The 19225-nt window shown below is 37.4% G+C and overlaps 1 protein-coding gene and 4 long non-coding RNA genes across 6 annotated transcripts; 2 read left to right on the top strand and 3 right to left on the bottom strand.

Annotated features, from left to right (window-relative positions):
* Window positions 1–917: 917 nt before the first annotated feature.
* Window positions 918–12327, top strand: LOC119075748. The gene is made up of 4 exons (XR_005087452.1): window positions 918–929; window positions 10858–10864; window positions 12003–12139; window positions 12203–12327. It is a non-coding gene; the product is annotated as an uncharacterized LOC119075748 (long non-coding RNA).
* On the bottom strand, window positions 1109–1502 carry LOC119075747. The gene is made up of 2 exons (XR_005087451.1): window positions 1454–1502; window positions 1109–1390 (listed from the first exon to the last, which is right to left on the bottom strand). It is a non-coding gene; the product is annotated as an uncharacterized LOC119075747 (long non-coding RNA).
* On the top strand, window positions 6962–8187 carry LOC119075749. Its single transcript, XR_005087453.1, has 2 exons — window positions 6962–7976; window positions 8046–8187. It is a non-coding gene; the product is annotated as an uncharacterized LOC119075749 (long non-coding RNA).
* LOC119075746 lies at window positions 9717–10089 on the bottom strand. Its single transcript, XR_005087450.1, has 2 exons — window positions 10011–10089; window positions 9717–9947 (listed from the first exon to the last, which is right to left on the bottom strand). It is a non-coding gene; the product is annotated as an uncharacterized LOC119075746 (long non-coding RNA).
* A 1689-nt stretch (window positions 12328–14016) lies between the features above and the next one.
* On the bottom strand, window positions 14017–17879 carry LOC119075743 (UDP-glycosyltransferase UGT4-like). 2 transcript variants are annotated; one of them, XM_037182286.1, is made up of 4 exons: window positions 17592–17879; window positions 16780–17532; window positions 14410–14686; window positions 14017–14328 (listed from the first exon to the last, which is right to left on the bottom strand). In XM_037182286.1, the coding sequence occupies exons 1-4, from the start codon at window positions 17836–17838 to the stop codon at window positions 14046–14048; spliced, it is 1560 nt and encodes a 519-aa protein (XP_037038181.1). In that variant the 5' UTR covers window positions 17839–17879; the 3' UTR covers window positions 14017–14045. The 2 variants fall into 2 exon arrangements, with proteins under 2 accessions (XP_037038181.1, XP_037038180.1); XM_037182285.1 differs by lacking the exons at window positions 14017–14328; window positions 14410–14686 and adding an exon at window positions 16065–16405 and having other exon boundaries at window positions 16506–17532; window positions 17592–17847.
* Between the last annotated feature and the right edge of the window lie 1346 nt (window positions 17880–19225).

The raw sequence follows: 19225 nt of genomic DNA, 5'->3' as shown, positions 1-19225 counted from the left end.
GTGGACATGATTGCGCAGTCTACGACACAAAAATTTGATATATTCTTTTCTTTTAATTGGCTTTGCATTATGGGCGCTATGGTAACATGCGCCCATGATCCTCCCAGATATAATGTTTGGGTCGAAGGGAAGAGTGAGATATATCTCAAGTCAATCAGATAATCGCAGAGAGGAAGACTAGGTATCAAAAACGCCAGTAACTAGAGTGACACAGTGTGAAAATTTGTGAGTTCGGCAGTTTTCCGCAATGAATTGTTTTCAAAGTTGAGCCTTGATCTGTGTCCAAAATAAATAATTTTGCTCTTTTACTTATTTATTCCGATACATTTTTAGAATAGGAAAGCTTACAAAAGATGGCTTATCATTTCTTCGATGGGATACCGTCTGACAAACGTTGCAGTAGTTGTAACAAATAAATGGATCACTTTATGTTTTAATTGAAAGGTTTCAAGCTGATCTATTATATTTTACGTGTTACGGCATGTTTCATTTTCATTTACATTGCCTAATCACGTAAAGCATTATACTTACGAGGTTCCAAGTTGTGTATTTTATAAGTGGGGAATACAGCCCTCCCCTTCGGGTTGGGCCTTTACACCCCACTTATCAAATACACAACTTGGAACCTCGGAAGTAATATACTATTATGAGTGCATCTTTTGGTTGTATGTGAAATAGTTGGTAACACTGATTTTGAGCTAGTAAGAAGTAAAAATTGTTACGAACGGATCGAACGGATCTGCAGCCCACGTTTTTCTTCGACATATCGTATGTGTCTCTCATCTCTCATTCATGTATGCTTTTCGTACCTAGTTTAGTTCTATGACATTTCATTAACTTAAAACGATAGATCATGTCACGCAGTATTAGTTTTTGTCGAAATGTAATAGATCACGTCCTACTTTCCATCGTTCCATTCACTATAAAAAGTGAACTTTGTATGAAGAATAATGGTATTTTGCTTATAAAAAGTTTCAAGCCACATATTCTCCGAACAAAAGTTGTTACTGAAGTTACGTCGTCCCCCAGTTTGATGCTTGGTGAGCTATAGAAACACAACCTATTACAGTAGAACGATAACAGACGGAAATTGTTTAAAATACTGCTATTACTGTTACAGCCGATTTTATTGAATATTTTCAAATCGAATCAACATTTCCAAGCCTTGTTGGTAGATGTAGCTGTGACAGATGTCCACTTTGCAAACTTAGTGGCAGCACTAACCTGATGCTGCTGCAGTGGTAGTGGTTGTTGTTGTAGTAGTAGTTGTGGTGGTGGTGGTGGTTGTGGTAGTAGTAGTTGTTGTTGTTGTGCTTGTGGTTGTCAATAAAAGCCACCACCAACAAGGAGCTGGCGCAGCCTCGGCATCAGCTACTGGAGATGCGGAGTACTAAAAAATGTAACGGAAAATGTGACCAACTGGTTTTGTCATGAGGGATCTTAACTATTTTACCGCAGCAAAGAGGGCAACCAAAAGGAAGGTAAAAAGTACTGGCTTCATCATTCTGACAAAGGGATAGTTCTTTCTAGGATCGTTTACTTCAAATGTATCGATACAACAAACTGATGCCGATAAGAGCTTTTCCGAACCTATTTATAGTAAGAAATTCCGCAAAATTTCGTATTCAAAATTTACAATTTCTATTTGTCATAAAAAGTGCAAGTTCATCATTCAGACAGTTCTTTGATGGTAAAATATTCGGAACAATAAGACTAATAAATTCAAAATCCAACTATTTACTTTTACGATTTGAATAAATTCGTCATCGAATTGAGAAACAAATATTTTGACGAAATGCCTTGCGCACTTTCAATGAAATTACACTAAAAATAGCGATATTCTGCATGACGAAGTGGTTTATTATAATTTTATCATTAAGAGGTGAATCAGAAAAAAAAATTTAAAACCCTTAAAAACCTATTCTTTTTGAAATGACCAAAGCGAAACTTTGACGTATTTCGTTTTGGATAGATTTATAGGCTTGGTTCATAGACGCCGAAAGTGACACTAGAATTTTTCTAAGAACTGCCAAACAATAGTACATTTTCTACCTTGGTGTATATTTCGAGAATAACTTCGTATGTACAATTGTATATAACGAGCGCCAGCGAGTGTATATACAATTGTACATAAGAAGTGATTCGAGAAATATACACCAAGGTAGAACAATGTTTTATCTCCTGCAAGCTGATATTTCATACATTAGCGAAATAACCACAAAAATTTGAATTTAAAATTAATTAATTAAGCATGTTGTTTTAAAACGCATTCACAACAAAAAAAACATCATACAGAGAATCCTTTATTTACTTACTCACACACACCTCAACATTTCGTTCAAATCACATCATTCCGACTACTCTGATTATTTGATCGATGTAGAAGTGACTAACGAACCACTACCGACACCAATTGCATCGCGTTATGTGATTTGTTGGCGTAGTGGTCAGCATGTTTGGTTGATATGCTGCTGGTCCCGTGTTCGCTTCCGCCGTTCGGCGATTTTTTTTTTTCAAATATGTAGATGGAAAGTAAATTTACCCTAGGTGGGTTATGTGTGAATTATCCAATCGTATAGGCTGTGGTTATGTATGTGTTTGTGTTTATATGCAGAAACGCGTAATGTATGAAATATCAGCTTGCAGGAGATAAATAGTTTTATCTACCTAGGTGAAATAATAGCAGTGGAAAAGTGCTATTATTTCGCCGTCGGTAGATAAAGTAGCTTATTCACCTCTGTGCAAATGTCGTCTTCGCCTCATGCAATAACTCCGTAAGTGTCTAAATAAACATGTGGACAGAGGCGAATAATCTACTATTATATACCGAGCTAGTTAGAGTTCGCTTGCTCTACCGTAAATTGCACAATCACTTTACCGAAGAGAAATATATTTAAATTCAGTTTTATATGTTGGTATTCGCCTAGTCGGTTGGCCTGTAGAGGCGCCACATTTTTTTATAGTACTTCAATCTCACACTGGACTATTTTTTTGTGTAACAACTTCACATTGATTCATTTCCATGAAACGTCATAGCAGTAAAGTTTGTTCATGAAAAAATAGTTCGGTGACAGCAGTCTTTTTATAAAGAAAAGTACTAAATTGTAATAGATTTTACCGTTAGTTTCTAAACTCCATTCTCCCATAGTGTCACTGCGTTACGGGTGTTGTATACACAATAAGGAGCCAAATGAGAGCTAATAGAAACTCTTCCTTTGCCTGTTCTTGGAGTGCGTTAGTGGTCAAAAGTCAACAAACAATTTCTTTGGTAATCGATGCTCTCAGAAAAGGGAACGGTTGTCATTGGGATATAATTCCATCGTAATGCTTCAATGAAGTTGTGGATGGGGGAGTTTCCACAAGAATTGACTATCGCTCTTTTAAAAAGTGCAAAAATCAAATTTTGTGCGAATATTTGAATAAATCATAAAGGGAAAAAAAGACTGCTTACAATGGCGAAACCAGTAAAAAATGATCTTTTCGACAACTAATATTACAAGACTTCTTATCATCCCATCGCCCCAAGATTGCCTCTTTGAATTAGAGATTTTCCGTAGCAAGTAATCCGTGGAACGCGAGTGGCCAGTGAATGATCGTAACAACGATCCTAATTTTACATAAGCGTTTTTGTCACGGGCCCACGTTACCAAAGATTGAAGTGCAATAGGCTTGACCAAATGATTCTCTTTAAAACGTGTATAATGGCTCCGCTTTTTCAGCAATCGATCGTGCTTTCCCTGAAAATTCATTAGCGGATGATGGTTCTAATGTAACATCCCAAAGAAAAGATATGACTCCAAGAAATTAAAGTCATATCCTCTTTTTCGTCATCCCAAAATACACCTGTCGGCTGTAAAATGTTTGGAAGCCGACCGACGAAATTGTATGAGGGATCACTTTGCTAACTTCATCACGTCTTCATATTATCCTTATTTTCTTAATACATAATAGACCATGCAAACCGTTTTTTTTTCGACTATACTACCACAGATACCAACAGCAATCCTTGCGGCGTTGTTATCTACTAACCAACTCAGTTAGTTAGACTCGATAGGAGTACCTGCATCCACTTCTTTGGTTCACTATTAGTCTTGCACGAGTAACGGGTTCACTAGAGTCCAGCTTGCTCACAATCTTCGGAAGATCCCAATTCTTTTGCACCGTTCATCCGATATTCTTTGGAATACAATCTTGAGGAATTTCCTCATTTAATCCTAAAATAGCATCATCAATTATTTGAATGTTGACCTTCCCGAACAATTCATTTGACAAATCAGATGACGAATACTTTGAATAAATAGTTTTTAACATTGTACAGGTCAATTTATTTAGCTATTTTTAGTGTAATTTCGTTGAATCCACAAAGTGCGCAATCTAAAATTCGCGTCAAAACATTTGTTTTTCAAATTTTTAACGAATTTATTCAAATCGTAAATGTAAACAGTTGGATTTCGAATTTATCAGTCTTATTGTTCCGAATATTTTACCATCAAAGAACTGTCTGAATGATGAGGTTGCACTTTTTGATACATGAGATATACGAATTGTAAATTTTGAATACGAAAATTTTGCGGAATTTCTTACTATAAATAGGTTCGGAAAAGCTCTCATCGGCATCAGTTGGTTGTATCGATACATTTGTTGTAAACGATCCTAGGAAGAACTACCCTTTTGTCAGAATGATGAAGCCAGTACTTTTCACCTTCCTTTTGGTTGCGCTCTTTGCTGCGGTAAAATAGTTGAGATCCCTAATGACAAAACCAGTTGGTCACATTTTCCGTTGCATTTTTTAGTACTCCGCATCTCCAGTAGCTGATGCCGAGGCTGCACCAGCTCCTTGTTGGTGGTGGCTTTTATTGACAACCACAAGCACAACAACAACTACTACTACTACCACAACTACCACAACCACCACAACTACTACAACAACAACAACCACTACTACTGCAGCAGCATCTGGTTAGAGTTGCCACTAGGTTTGCAACGTGGGCATCTGTCACAGCCTACATCTACCAACAAGCCTTGAAAAAGTTTGAAAATGTTGATACGATTTGAAAATATTCAATAAAATCGGCTGTAACAGTATTTAAAAACATTTCTGTCTAAGTAAGACATTTCGACAATTGTTTCGATCTGTGAGAAAATTAAATACGTCATGATCATCATCATCATCATCGAACACTATACCGATTCGCACACGAAAAAGTCTAGCGAATCATAATTGAAGTGAAATTTCGATTCGTTCCTAAACTGAACCACTCGTCAGTGCATGTCTGTTCGGCTGTAATAGTTTTAAGTGAAAGAAATGTCACAGAACAGCAATACGAAAATATGCATTCGACAAATATACCCGATCAGCCTGAAAACTTTTAACTAAAGGCTAAAATGAACAATTTATTTGTACCATTTATTAAATTCCATAAAATGATCAGATGGACCAGCTGAGTGGATTTCCACACATAGAAATATGTGCAGTAATTTATAAGTAGCAATAATAGCACTTTTGTGATATGTATCGACGTCAACTCCGTGCAAAATTTCCCTCCCAAATTTATAGTCTGCGTTAGTGATACACTACACTTTGCCAACATATCATTCATTCAAAATAAACTTTGGACTTTTACCTTGCATTTAAGCTGTCATAAGGTATCCTGCTTGCCATACAGCCCACAGCCGGAAAAATCACTCGACAAAGACACCTCTGCAATAGAACTTTAAAGAGTGGAGGCGGAGCCGAGTGCGGCCAAAACTTTTGTCTCGTCTTCTAGAACCTATTTTTTAGATGCCCCCAACAATCTCCAATCACTCGATTTGCCCAACCTGCTCGGTAAACGTTTCCATTGGACAACTCCCTTATCGACTAAATATAATATGCTACGTTACACCATAGAGCAACTGTTATGACACATTCTATATTGTTAATGTTATGAGTAAGAGTATGCTTTTCTTTCAGTTGGATTTGCATTATGCATTATGGTAACATGCGCCCATAATCCTCCCAAATACAATGTTTGGGTCGAAGGGAAGATTAAGATATATCTCAAGTCAATCAGATAATCGCAGAGAGGAAGACTAGGTTACTAGGTATCAAAAATGCCAGTAACTAGAGTGACACAGTGTGAAAATTTGTGAGCTCGGCAGTTTTCCGCAATGAATTGTTTTCAAAGTTGAGCCTTGATCTGTGTCCAAAATAAATAATTTTACTTATTTATTCCGATACATTTTTAGAATAGGAAAGATTTGCTTACAAAAAATGGCTTATCGTTTCTTCGATGGGATACCGTCTGAAAAACGTTGCGGTAGTTGTAACAAATAAATGGTTCCTCACGGTGCGCTTGAATTGAACTTACTTACTCATTCTTTCTTAAGTTCAATTCAAGCGCACCGCGAGGGTGAGGAACCATTTATTTTTGATTGATTGATCATGGCCCTACGTTAGTGAAGGGCCGTGACGCAAATCCGTTCACACTGAAAAATTTGACAAAAAAAATTTTCCGCAGGACTGAGGAACAATATATACACGAACTTTTTGACTTTTCCCCCTTTGCTCCTACTACCCCCAAAGTATTTTATTCGTAATCTGGGCGTCCATACGAGTTCAACGAGCTATCACACGCCTCATAAGGTTAAAATTTGGCCAAGATATTAAATTTCAAAACTTGGATCAGTATTTTCAGTATTTTCGTCAGGAATACTGCAATACTGTACAAACAGATAGATGGATTGCCGATGGGTCTGCCATTGAGTCCAATTTTAGCTGATTTAGTGATGGAATATGTCTTGGACCAAGCGATATTGAAGCTAAACTATCATCTGAAAGAATGCGTGAAGTATGTCGACGATTTGTTTTTGATAATCCCCACGTCTATGATAGGGTACACGAAGGACGTTTTTAATTCAATCCACCACAAAATCCAATTCACTGTCGTTGAAGAAACGAATGAAGTCTTACCGTTCTTGGACGTGCTGTTGATTCGTGGTGAAAACCAATGTATCGATTTCGACTGGTATTCTAAACCAACGTCCTCCAGCAGGATACTGAACTGTTGGTCCAACCACCCGTTAACCCACAAGCTCAATGTAATCGACAACCTGATAAAGCGACTGTTAGGACTGAGTTCAAAGAAATTCCACTCGAAAAATATCAACTTAGCAAAAAGAATTCTCGGTGAAAATGGTTACCCAATAATGCTGATCAATAAGAGACTTAAAATGTTTTACTGGTTGAAACAAAGGCAAAATACAACGGTCAACAGTCAATCTACCGTAAACAACAACTCACAGAATAACAGTTCGACCAAAAGCAAGATACGTTACAAAGGTCTGCAATTCAATCAGTCTTGTTCCCAGAACATAGGAAAAATTCTCTGCAGAGGAAATGTTGACGTGAAAGTGGGCTACAAACCGACTCTGAAGAATAGATCGACTTTCACCAAACTGAAACAAAAGACACCGATATTGGAAATGTACGATGTAGTCTACAACATGCCTTGCCTAGGTGATGGCAGAAGAGCCAAATGTGATCTGAATTACATTGGTCAAACGGGACGAAAGGCATATGTGAGGACTGATGAACACGTTGAAGATATAAAAAAGTTTAACCAGGATGGGGAATTGGAAAGTTCAACAGCCTTGGTGCACCATTTTTATGAAGCCGGTCATGTACCAGACACGGAGAATATTTCAATATTGGAAGTTGAACATAACTATGCGAAACGTAAGGTGCTTGAGTCTCTCCACATTATGACCAATACGTCTATGAATTTTAGAAGAGACACGGAAAACATTAGCTCGATGTATAAGAGCTTAATTAAAGAGGTGATAGCTCCATCCATGTAACGAGATAATTAACTTTGACTGTCCAGCTCTTCGAAGTAGTTCGGTAATTGTCAATTTTTTTATGTTTATGTTTACTCACTGGATGTGAAAAGATTTGTATCAGTTTGTGGACGATGCAAAACTGTGAGGATTAGATAGTAAGTGTTTGAGAAACTAGTTTGTGATATTGTAATTAGCTAAAGTAAATTGTTTTTGATATTGTACAGATAGCCCACACGACTGATGATGTATCAATAAAGATGCGAAACGTCTCAAGAATTTGTGTTTAATTCTTGCCACCAATGATGGACCGAAAAATCTAGTAAAGCCAATGCTCAAGTAATTTACTATCACGGTCAAGTAAAAGTTAGAACAGACTACAAATAGTCGAAGCTAACAAGGAAATTTTTTATTATAATTTTCTTCCTAAAATTTTTCTGGTATGATTTTTGTTGATAAGCCTTTCGCGTACTTTCCTCATCAGCTGCCATTTGTGACGCATACCTTTTGCGTGTCGAATCTGTAAGCGTCACCTACACCGATATCAGTTCTTTTGTAAGTGGATAACAGGACTTGCGTCACACCTCCACTGTAAGTGGTTTTGGGCGATTTATTTATTGCCCAAATATGCGTAAGGTGATAAACGTTTTGTGGGTACATTTTAATAGTAGCTTCTCACTAAGTTTCGAAATTTCCATCGAACTTTTATTGTAAATTTTCAAATTACTAGTTCAATCAGAAAATTTACTGCTGTCTCGTGTAACGGACCAGTGGAAACGACCGAAGATGGTTAGACGCTAACTTCTGACCGCTACTGTATCCGGAGGTCGAAACAGCATTTCATCTCCACTTTCGCTTCACGCGATACATGGGGAAAAGAAGTGCAATTATGCTATGTTTGTTTGTTCTGGTGTATTCGTTTGAACTTGATTTTTTCTGCGTATTAGATAACACCACTCCTGGAATTAGTGTGTTTTCCAGGTAAAATAAAGTTTTGTACCTTCGGAATATTGAACAATATCAACATAAGAAACTATTTCCGGTTTCAATATATAGGAAACACCTGACCTATAATTCGAAGTGCTCTTACTCACCGCCACCGTCTATGACCCACTTTTTTTTGCTTAAAAGATTCTGTTTAACACGAGGAACAATAATAAAGAAAAAAATTGAGTTACATCTCAATCTTAATGAAGTCCAATTCAAGCGCACCGTGTACTTTTATGCTTTTATTGGAAGGTTTCAAGCTGATCTGTTATATTTTTTGATTGCATCTTTTCGTACCTAATTTTTTTAGTTCTGTTACATTTCATTCACTTAAAACGATTACATCAGTTGAACCATAACAGACGGAAATTGTTACGTTCAGGGAAATTCACCTCTTCGTAAAAGTATGAACGGTTTCCTCTACCAGTGTTTCTTACAGGGCAAACACAAACCTCAGAATCTATGTTCCTTACAGGTCGAACATGAACCTCAAAGACTATGTTCCTTACAGGTCGAACACGAACCTCAAAGACTATGTTCCTTACCGGTCGAACACGAACCTCAAAGACTATGTCTGGTGGGACTATTGTTCCCGCCCTCAAGCGCCAGACTCTTACTTCTACCCAATGCTCTACTTATACCAAGATGTGAACACTTTGATTATTCGTTTTTGAATGAGTTTATTTCCTGAATTACATCGTATTTATAGGCGAAGTCATAGTCTTCTAGATTACTTTCAATTCAAAAGTATACTTTGATGTAGTAGATTTACAAATAATTTAGAGAGTGATTTTACATGAGCAAGTGGTTGAAAGTAAAAAAGGGTTGGAATCTCACAGAAATTGTTTAAAATACTGTCATTACTGTTACAGACGATTTTATTGAATATTTTCAAATCTTATCAACATTTCCAAGCCTTGTTGGTAGATGTAGCTGTGGCAGATGTCCACTTTTCAAACTTAGTGGCAGCACTAACCTGATGCTGCTGCAGTGGTAGTGGTTGTTGTTGTTGTAGTAGTTGTGGTGGTGGTGGTGGTTGTGGTAGTAGTAGTAGTTGTTGTTGTGCTTGTGGTTGTCAATAAAAGCCACCACCAACAAGGAGCTGGTGCAGCCTCGGCATCAGCTACTGGAGATGCGGAGTACTAAAAAATGCAACGGAAAATGTGACCAACTGGTTTTGTCATGAGGGATCTTAACTATTTTACCGCAGCAAAGAGGGCAACCAAAAGGAAGGTAAAAAGTACTGGCCTCATCATTCTGACAAAAGGGTAGTTCTTGCTAGGATCGTTTACTACAAATGTATCGATACAACTAACTGATGCCGATGAGAGCTTTTCCGAACCTATTTATAGTAAGAAATTCCGCAAAATTTTCGTATTCAAAATTTACAATTCGTATATCTCATGTATCAAAAAGTGCAACCTCATCATTCAGACAGTTCTTTGATGGTAAAATATTCTGTACAATCAGACTAATAAATTCGCAATCCAACTGTTTACATTGACGATTTGAATAAATTCGTTAAAAATTTGAAAAACAAATGTTTTGACGCCAATTTTGGATTGCGCACTTTTGTGGATTGAATGAAATTACAATAAAAGTAGCAAAATAAATTGACCTTTACAATGTTAAAATCTGTTTATTCAGTGTATTCGTCATCTGATTTGTTGAATGAATTGTTCGGGAAGTTGATGATGATTCATTTTAGGATTAAGGGAGAAAATTGCTCAAGACTTTATTCCAAAGAATGATGAACAGATAAAGGTACAAAAGAATTGGGTTCTTCCGAGGATTATGAGTAAGTTTGATGTTTTTTTTTAATCGTCTTTATTCATCGTTCCTTTATAAACATGAGTGGAACACATGTTGGATTCTAGTGAACCCGTTACTCGCGCAAGACTATTCGTGAACCAAAGAATCCATAAAGTGGATAGTCCCATCCCCATCGAGTCAACTGGGTTAGTTGTTAGATAACAACGCCGCAAGGATTGCTGTTGGTCTGTTAGTATCTGGGATAATAATAGGGATGAAGTTAACAAAGTGACAAAAAAGATAATGTGTAATTCCTTGGAGTCATGGAAAATCTTTTCTTTGGGATGTGACATTAGCACCATCATACGCCAATGAATCTTCAAGGAAAGCTCGATCGATTGCTGAAAAAGCGGAGAGATTATAGCATAACCATTGTATATTAGTAAAATGATATTGCATTCGTTTAAAAGAGAATCATTTATTGTATTTGAATCTTTGTAACAAACACTTTTATGTAAAAATTAGGATCGTTGGTACGATCATCCACTGGCCAATCGCGTTCCACGAATTACTTACAGAAAATCTCAATTGTAATTCAAAGAGGCAATCTAGCATGAATGCTTGGGACAGCGGGAAAAAAAGAGTGGATGATAAAAGTCTTGTAAAATAGTAAAATTAGTTGTTGAAAAGATGGTTTTTTACTGGTTTCGCCATTGTAAGCAATCTTTTTTCCCCTGTACAATATTGCAGCTCAATAAATTTGCCAACATTGAATTATTCTTCAAGTTAAGTAATTTTGACATCCGAACACCGCGCGTATGTGATAAATTCTATTATATCTATCAGAATTTTGGACTACTGCGACGAGGAGGCCCCTTGATTTAATTATATTTGTTTGGCAGTTCTTAGAAAAATTCTAGTGTCAGTTTCGGCATATATGGACCAAGCCTATAAATCTAGCCAAAACGAAATACGTCAAAGTTTCGCCTTGGTGATTTCGAAAAGAATAGCTCTTTACAATTCACTTCGCAACAAACGTCTCTAATTCATTTTTTGTTTTACACGCCGAAATCGTAACCCCTAACGATATCTGATTAAATATAGTTAAGTAGTTACGTCACAAGGATGAAGATTTTAAAGGGTTTTAATGTTTTTTTTTACTGATTCACTTCTTAATGGTAAAATTATAACCACTTCGTCATGCAGAATAGTGTAATTTCATTGAAAGTGCGCAAGGCATTTTGTCAAAATATTTGTTTCTCAATTCGATGACGAATTTATTCAAATCATAAAAGTAAATAGTTGGATTTTGAATTTATTAGTCTTATTGTTCCGAATATTTTACCATCAAAGAACTGTCTGAATGATGAACTTGCACTTTTTATGACAAATAGAAATTTTAAATTTTGAATACGAAATTCTGAGGAATTTCTTACTATAAATAGGTTTGGAAAAGCTCTTATCGGCATCAGTTTGTTGTATCGATACATTTGTAGTAAACGATCCTAGGAAAAACTACCCTTTTGTCGAAATGATGAAGCCAGTACTTTTCACCTTCCTTTTGGTTGCGCTCTTTGCTGCGGTAAAATAGTTGAGATCCCTAATGACAAAACCAGTTTGTCACATCTTCCATTACATTTTTTAGTACTCAGCATCTCCAGTAGCTGATGCCGAGGCTGCACCAGCTCCTTGTTGGTGGTGGCTTTTATTGACAACCACAAGCACAACAACAACCACTACTACTACCACAACCACCACCACCACCACAACTACTACAACAACAACAACCACTACTACTGCAGCAGCATCTGGTTAGAGTTGCCAATAGTTTTGCCACATCTGTCACAGCCTACATCTACCCAAGGTAAATATAGTGAGGAGGTAATGCCATATATAACCGAATCCGATGTGCGGTGGCACGAAAGTTCGATACAAACGCCATCTCATCACTTCGTTGAAAGCAAAAAAGGGAATAGAATGTCGGACCATCTGTTGTGAGATAGCGAAAATATTTTTGTGAAATACAAGTAAATCGTAGTCAACCATTTAAAAAAAAGATGTCTTTGGCATCGAACTAATGTGCTAGGCCGCGCGTCTGAATGGCATTACCTCCTCACTATATTTACCTTGCATCTACCAACTAGGCTTGAAAAAGTTTGAAAATGTTGATACGATTTGAAAATATTCAATAAAATCGGCTGTAACAGTAATAACAGTATTTTAAACAATTTCCGTCTGTTTTAAGTGAATGAAATGTCACAGAACAGAATAAGCTACGAGAATATGCATTCGACAAATATATCAGACCAGCCTGAATACTTTCAACTAGAGGCTAAAAGGAACAATTTATTTGTTCCACTTATTAAATTCTGAACGATTCAAAATCTTACCACAGACAGAAACATGTGCAGTTATTTATAAGTGTCAACCATAGAACTTTGCTTGTGGCCTCACAGTTCTCCGTTTTCACTCCGTTGATTCCGTTGAACTCTCCGTTTTGAAAATAGGTGACGTTTGAATTTGTATTGCTTATTTTCCAAGTGTCATGAAAACGTCACGTAAACGGAGAGCTATACGGAGGCAAAACGGACGACTGTGAATTTAGACTTAGATTTTTATTTTTACAATTTTTTCGTATAAGCCGATTAAGCGCAGAACGTGCCACCTACAACGACATCAGATATTTTAGAAGTATACACAAGAACTTGCGCCACTCTGTTTCTGTAAATGAAAATTGGTCGAATGTTTTCAAGGCTGTATACTTTGGGGAGGTCACGCAGACCGCCATTTTATTAGGTACGCGGGAACACACCACTTCTGATGACTTTACATATACAAAAAATTCACCACATCATCAAGACGACGAGAATCATAAAGTATACAGCCTTGGAATGTTTTATCTTATCATTCCACAAAAGCTTTACTCGATTAGTCACAGTGTTGTGAGATAGTTTAAATATTAAAGATACGAGAGCATTATATCAGATAAGTCTTAGGAATAGAAAGTGAAAGTCATGGTGACTGGTGAGCACAACATATTGCCAGGTCATATCAACAGTGGAAAGGTCTAACCGTATGATAACAGGATTTTTGTTTCGCAATTTCTGGAACAGGATGATGAATTTAAGGTCTCAGAAATTATCTGGAAAGCGATAAACTTTTTCTATTACATTATGCGATAGTCCTTCTTCCTATGAAGTTTGCAGACATAATACGTACATTCTTCTTCAACAAACCTGTTACAAACGGCCGTCATCTGTTATCGACGAAGACAGCAGTAATAAACGACAAGGTCTGAATTATTAGGTCTTATATAGCAAAAAACATGTTTAAAACAAATGAAGTAAAAGATTTCTGAAATCAATCTTTGAAAATCTTCGATAAAATGAAGTAATAGATCAGATAGTAAAACTGTTAATATGCTTGCCGTCTGTGACAGCTTGGGTGTATAGGTGTATAGGTGTATATACATAAGAGAATTGATTTTATCAATCAACCTTTCTCTTGTTGACAATTTTAGAAACTATTCTACAACCGCTCCATCTGACGAGCCTCCAAAACACAAAAGAAATAGCTAAAACTGCAGCCAATAAGGCAGCGAATACGTCGAGACTGTGATAAGCGAAAAATGTTAGATCCAAACCAGCTGAACGTAAATGTTGCGCTCCCCTGTGGCGAACTACGTATTCTGTCCAGTAAATGGCAGTATCTAAAGGTGTCATAGGTTGATCACGGTACCGTTCGGACATAATTTTTATTTGATGTGCGTATCTGAATGCAAAAGTTGATTAGTCTATCATACCGTTCCGTCTTTCTTTCTTGGTAAATCGTTTCTATCTCAAAGTTTCTTACTTGTCGTTCGTAAGTACCTCCTTTATTGCTGCTGAAAGGCTCTCCCGACCTAATTCCTTCGGTAAAATAGTTTTGGCGTATCCTAACCTTTCAGCCCTAGCCATATTGACTTGCTGATCAGCAAAAAATGGTATACCAATGATTGGTACCGCATGATAAATGGTCTCTGTAAGACTCAACAAACCGCCATGGGTGATGAACAACTTCACATTGGGATGAGCCAGAAGATCGTCTTGAGGATACCATGCGCTGACATAAACATTATTAGGTTTTCCATCTGTTAACGCCTCATCCCATTTCCACAAAACTGTTTGCTTCAGTCTCCGGAAAACATTCAAAATTTCCTTTTGTGTATTGGCGGAAATATGTTTAGCTTTGACGATGGTCCCAAGCGAAAAATAGATGACCCCATGGACGGCATCATCTAGAATTTTTTGCAGATCCGGCGGAAGTTGTTTCGGCGTTCGATTAATTTGTAATCCACCGACTTCAATCATATTCGGTACGTACGGCCGAGGAAAACTTAAACTGAAGTGATTGTTGAGCAGCACCAGTGAAACATTTTTCAGTAGTTCGTCGAGTCTCGGTTTTGGATCGGGAAATATTGCGTCGTAAATCTTCACTTGATCTAGCATGTAATACCAATTCACAAAAAGCTCCTCGCAGACATAAGCTAGCATATTCATAACTCGTTGTGAGAACGTCATCTTATCATCGAATTTGACAAAGAGATGCGGGATGTAGGATATCGGACTGGGAGTTCCGACCATATCATTCGACGCTTTAGTGTTGGTAAACGATAAGAAACCAATCACCGGTGCGTTGAAATAATGTCCGATGCCAAGGAAGGCTTCATTCATAAATACTTCCATTACAATTACATCGAAGTGAATGTCATTGGTACGAGGAAAATGCTGGAGAACATGATTCAATGTGTAGTTTGTCATGCTCAGACCCATTGTTGAAAATAAATGTAATTTTTCTACTAAGCCCATATTGTCCGTCTCGATGAGCTTGCTTCTTGGGACCAGTTCTATTCAAACATATTCACTTTACTGCGTCTCGTAAATTAAATTTTGACTAAGTCCAACCTACCCTCAACAAGTTTTTCCATTCCAATTATGGGAATGTCGTGGAAATTTTTTAATGGTTCACTTTGAGGAAATGGACTAATGACGGTTACATCATGGCCTTTCTCAGAGAGTCCCTTCATCAATGCTCCTCCAGCAATGTAATGAGACCTCGAAGATGTGTGAAAAATTCCAAGTATTTTGTAAGATTCGGTACGGATGACATTGACCAGAACAAATAATACGACGGGCAGTAACGTTTTTGGGTCCATGTTGCGAACTGTGTCCCATGTATTTCAAATTTCAGTGACGACTGTGTTGCAGTTTATATTTCTATTTTATCAGTGCACAGTGTGCACCGTCTCGAGTTTATTTCATGTCACGTTTCGCATTGCCTAGATACACGAAGTCTTACACGCACATAAAATCACGACTTGTGGCAGTCACGCCCAGATCTACATTCCAATGTCAAAAATTAGTTTTCAATCGTCGTCAGTTTGGGCTGAAATTTGATTTCAAAACTGAAGAAAGGCTGGTCAAATCACGTCAGCGTAAAGATAGCCATGTAAAGTATGGAAGACACAATAGCAACATCAACTCTTTAATCACAACGTTAAATAAACCAACCGAATTACCTAACTTTCTTCTTGTTCACAACATTTTTATCATTTTTCTTCAATCCGTTCGCAGTTATTCTGCAAAAGACGAATTTTATCAATCGCCACGTGAAATAAACAGCGGCCAATACTGTAGCGAATACGTCTAGGCTGTGATAGGCAAAAAATGATAGGTCCAAACCTGCTGAACGCAGATGAGGCGCTCCCCTATGACGAGCTACGTATTCTGTCCAGTAAATGGCAGTTTCTAGTGGTGTCATCGGCTGATCACGATAAATTTCCGAGATAGATTTCATTTTTCTTGCGTACCTAGACAAAATAAAGTCTTATTTTCCTCTCGTCACGTTGAATCTTGCAAGAAAGTGCAATCACTATTATCTCGAATGAGTACATGCAAAGGTTATCTTACTTGTCGTTGGTAAGAAGCTCCACTATTGCAGACGAGAGAATTTTTTCATTTAAGTCGTTCAGTTGAATAGATTTTCCATATCCCAATGTTTCGGCCCTAGCCACATTGAGAGGCTGATCGGCAAAAATTGGAATGCCAATCACCGGTACTGCATGGTAAATGGCCTCCGTAAGACTCAGCAAACCTCCATGCGTTATAAACAATTTCATATTGGGATGGGCTAACAGATCGTCCTGAGGGTACCAATCGCTCACATGAACATTATCGGGCTTATCTGCCACCTGTCCGTCCCATTTCCACAGCACTGTTTGCTTCAGTTTCCGGAAAACATTTAAAATTTCGATCTGTTGGTCGGCGGGAATGTGTTTCGATTTAATGTTTGATCCCAGCGAGAAATAGATGACCCCATGAATGGCTTCGTCCATAAGTGTTTGCAAATCTGATGGAAGCGGTTTCGGCGTGCGATTAATTTGTAGTCCACCGACTTCAATCATATTCGGTACGTACGGCCGAGGAAAACTTAAACTGAAGTGATTGTTTAGCAGTACCAGTGACACATTCTTCTGTAGTTCTTCGAGTTTCGGTTTCGGATCCGGAAATATTGCGTTGTAGATCTTCTCCTGTTCCGGCATATAAAACCAATTCATGATAATTTCCTCACCGATATATCCCAGTACATTGATCACCCGTTGTAGGAACGACTCGAGGTCAGCGAATGCAATATGTGGAATATAGGACATTGGAGTAGGTGTTCCAACCATATTATTCGTAGACTTACTTGCGCCGAATGCTGAGAATCCAATGACTGGTGCGTTGAAATAGTGTCCGATGCCAAGGAAGGCTTCATTCAGAAATACTTCCATTACGACTACATCAAAGTGAATATCTTTGGTATGAAGAAATTTTTGGAAAACTTCGTGGTTCAATGTGTAATTGGTCATCATCAGACCCGCACTCAAAATTATATTAAGCGTCTCTATTGTACTTCTATTGCCCATGTCCACGAGCACGTTCTCGGGAAGGGATTCTATAGAAAAAATTATATTCGTCTTTCCGTCCAGTAAATTGTTTTGTAGCCAAACCTACCCTCAAATAGTTGTTCTATTCCAGTTACTGGAACTTCATGGAAATTTTTTATTGGTTCACTATGAGGAAATGGAGTAATGACCGTGACATCATGTCCTTTCTCAGCCAATCCTTTCATCAACGCTCCACCGACAATGTAGTGAGACTTCGAGCATGTGTGAAATATTCCAAGTATTTTGTAAGATTCGTTGCCGATGACATTTATCAGAAGTAATAATACGGCAGGCAGTAACGTTTTTGGTTCCATGTCGGAGTTTGTGTGCGGATTTTTTTTTTAAACTTCGTGTTGAAAGACTGTTACAATCGGGTTTTATCTTATCATCGAACATTCATATTTTTGTCACGTTTATGTGGAGCTTATAGCTTGTAAAACAAGTCTTAGGTTCATAAAATGAAAGTTGGTCACGACGTCTGTGTAATCACGGAATTGTGACACATATATTCACATCTGTTTTTTTCTAATGTAAATGGAACTAGAAAAAAATCCATTTAAGCTAAAGCTCGGAACGTAAGCAATACGGATTACAACTAACGTAACGACAAAACCTGTTTCAATCTGAAATAAGATACAGATACGCGGGTGACACACCACAGTTGATGATAAAATGTCCGATTTCGTACAAAAATTCACCTCCTGTGTCCTGTGTTGATTCTCGTCGACTTGATGATGTGGTGATTGTTTTACATGTAAAAGCATCAGAAGTGGAGTGTTCCGTGTATCTAATAAAATAGCGATCTGCGTGACCTCCCCAAGTATACAGCCTTGGATCGACGTAAACTATCGTTGCAGCCTTGATACACGAATGACGCCTGTGGCGCGCAAACATAAATAGGAGTTTACACTGCCGCACCGTCGGTATTGTACAATACCTACAATACGCTCTCTGAGTGTATGTTCTGAAAGATAAATACACCTCTGAGATATTTTAACCTGTTCTTTCCGAACTTAGGTCTACGTTTAGGTCTAGTAATTACGTAGGAATCGTCACAGTATTTAAACACTGCAGGTAATGCAAACCTTGCCCACATTCAGGTGAATTCACCTAACCACTAACTGTAACGTGACACAAACAAATTCAATATTTGTGCAACATATCAAAACTACATTCACCTGAAAGTAGGGATCTGTGCGTAACTGCACATTTGCTCTACCTTCGGTAAGCTTTGGGAATCGTAATCGTGAATGTTAAAACAAATGAAGTAAAAGATTTTCATAACAATCTGCTGACAATATATTGATCGATAGGAGTAAGAGTCTCGATAAATTATTATGTTGACATCCTCGTCGACTGTAAAATTTTAATATAAATGAAACATCAGACCTGCATTATCCAACCGTATGCTCTTACAATTTTCAAAACTTTCATTCAAAGCGGTGTAAAAGCAAACGCATCCTTATTTTGATCGTGAGAAATTTTTTTATTCCAAACTCAAATCGTTTACCAATTTTAAAAGATGACAAATTAGATCATCGTGATATTTGATATTAATCACAAATAAATTCAAACGCAGCTACAAACGCTGTCTAACTCAATATTTATTTTTCTATTCTCAACGGTTCGAAAAAAAAGTAAAGAAAAAAGATTTTTTTTTCGATACTCTTTTGAATGGTTCAATCTGTAGTTAAAGCGAGG

The sequence above is a fragment of the Bradysia coprophila genome, unplaced genomic scaffold (assembly GCF_014529535.1).
Source record: "Bradysia coprophila strain Holo2 unplaced genomic scaffold, BU_Bcop_v1 contig_232, whole genome shotgun sequence".
Classification (NCBI taxonomy): domain Eukaryota; kingdom Metazoa; phylum Arthropoda; class Insecta; order Diptera; family Sciaridae; genus Bradysia; species Bradysia coprophila.
Note: the sequence above shows the minus strand (reverse complement) of the source record. Positions and strands in the feature narration are given on the sequence as shown.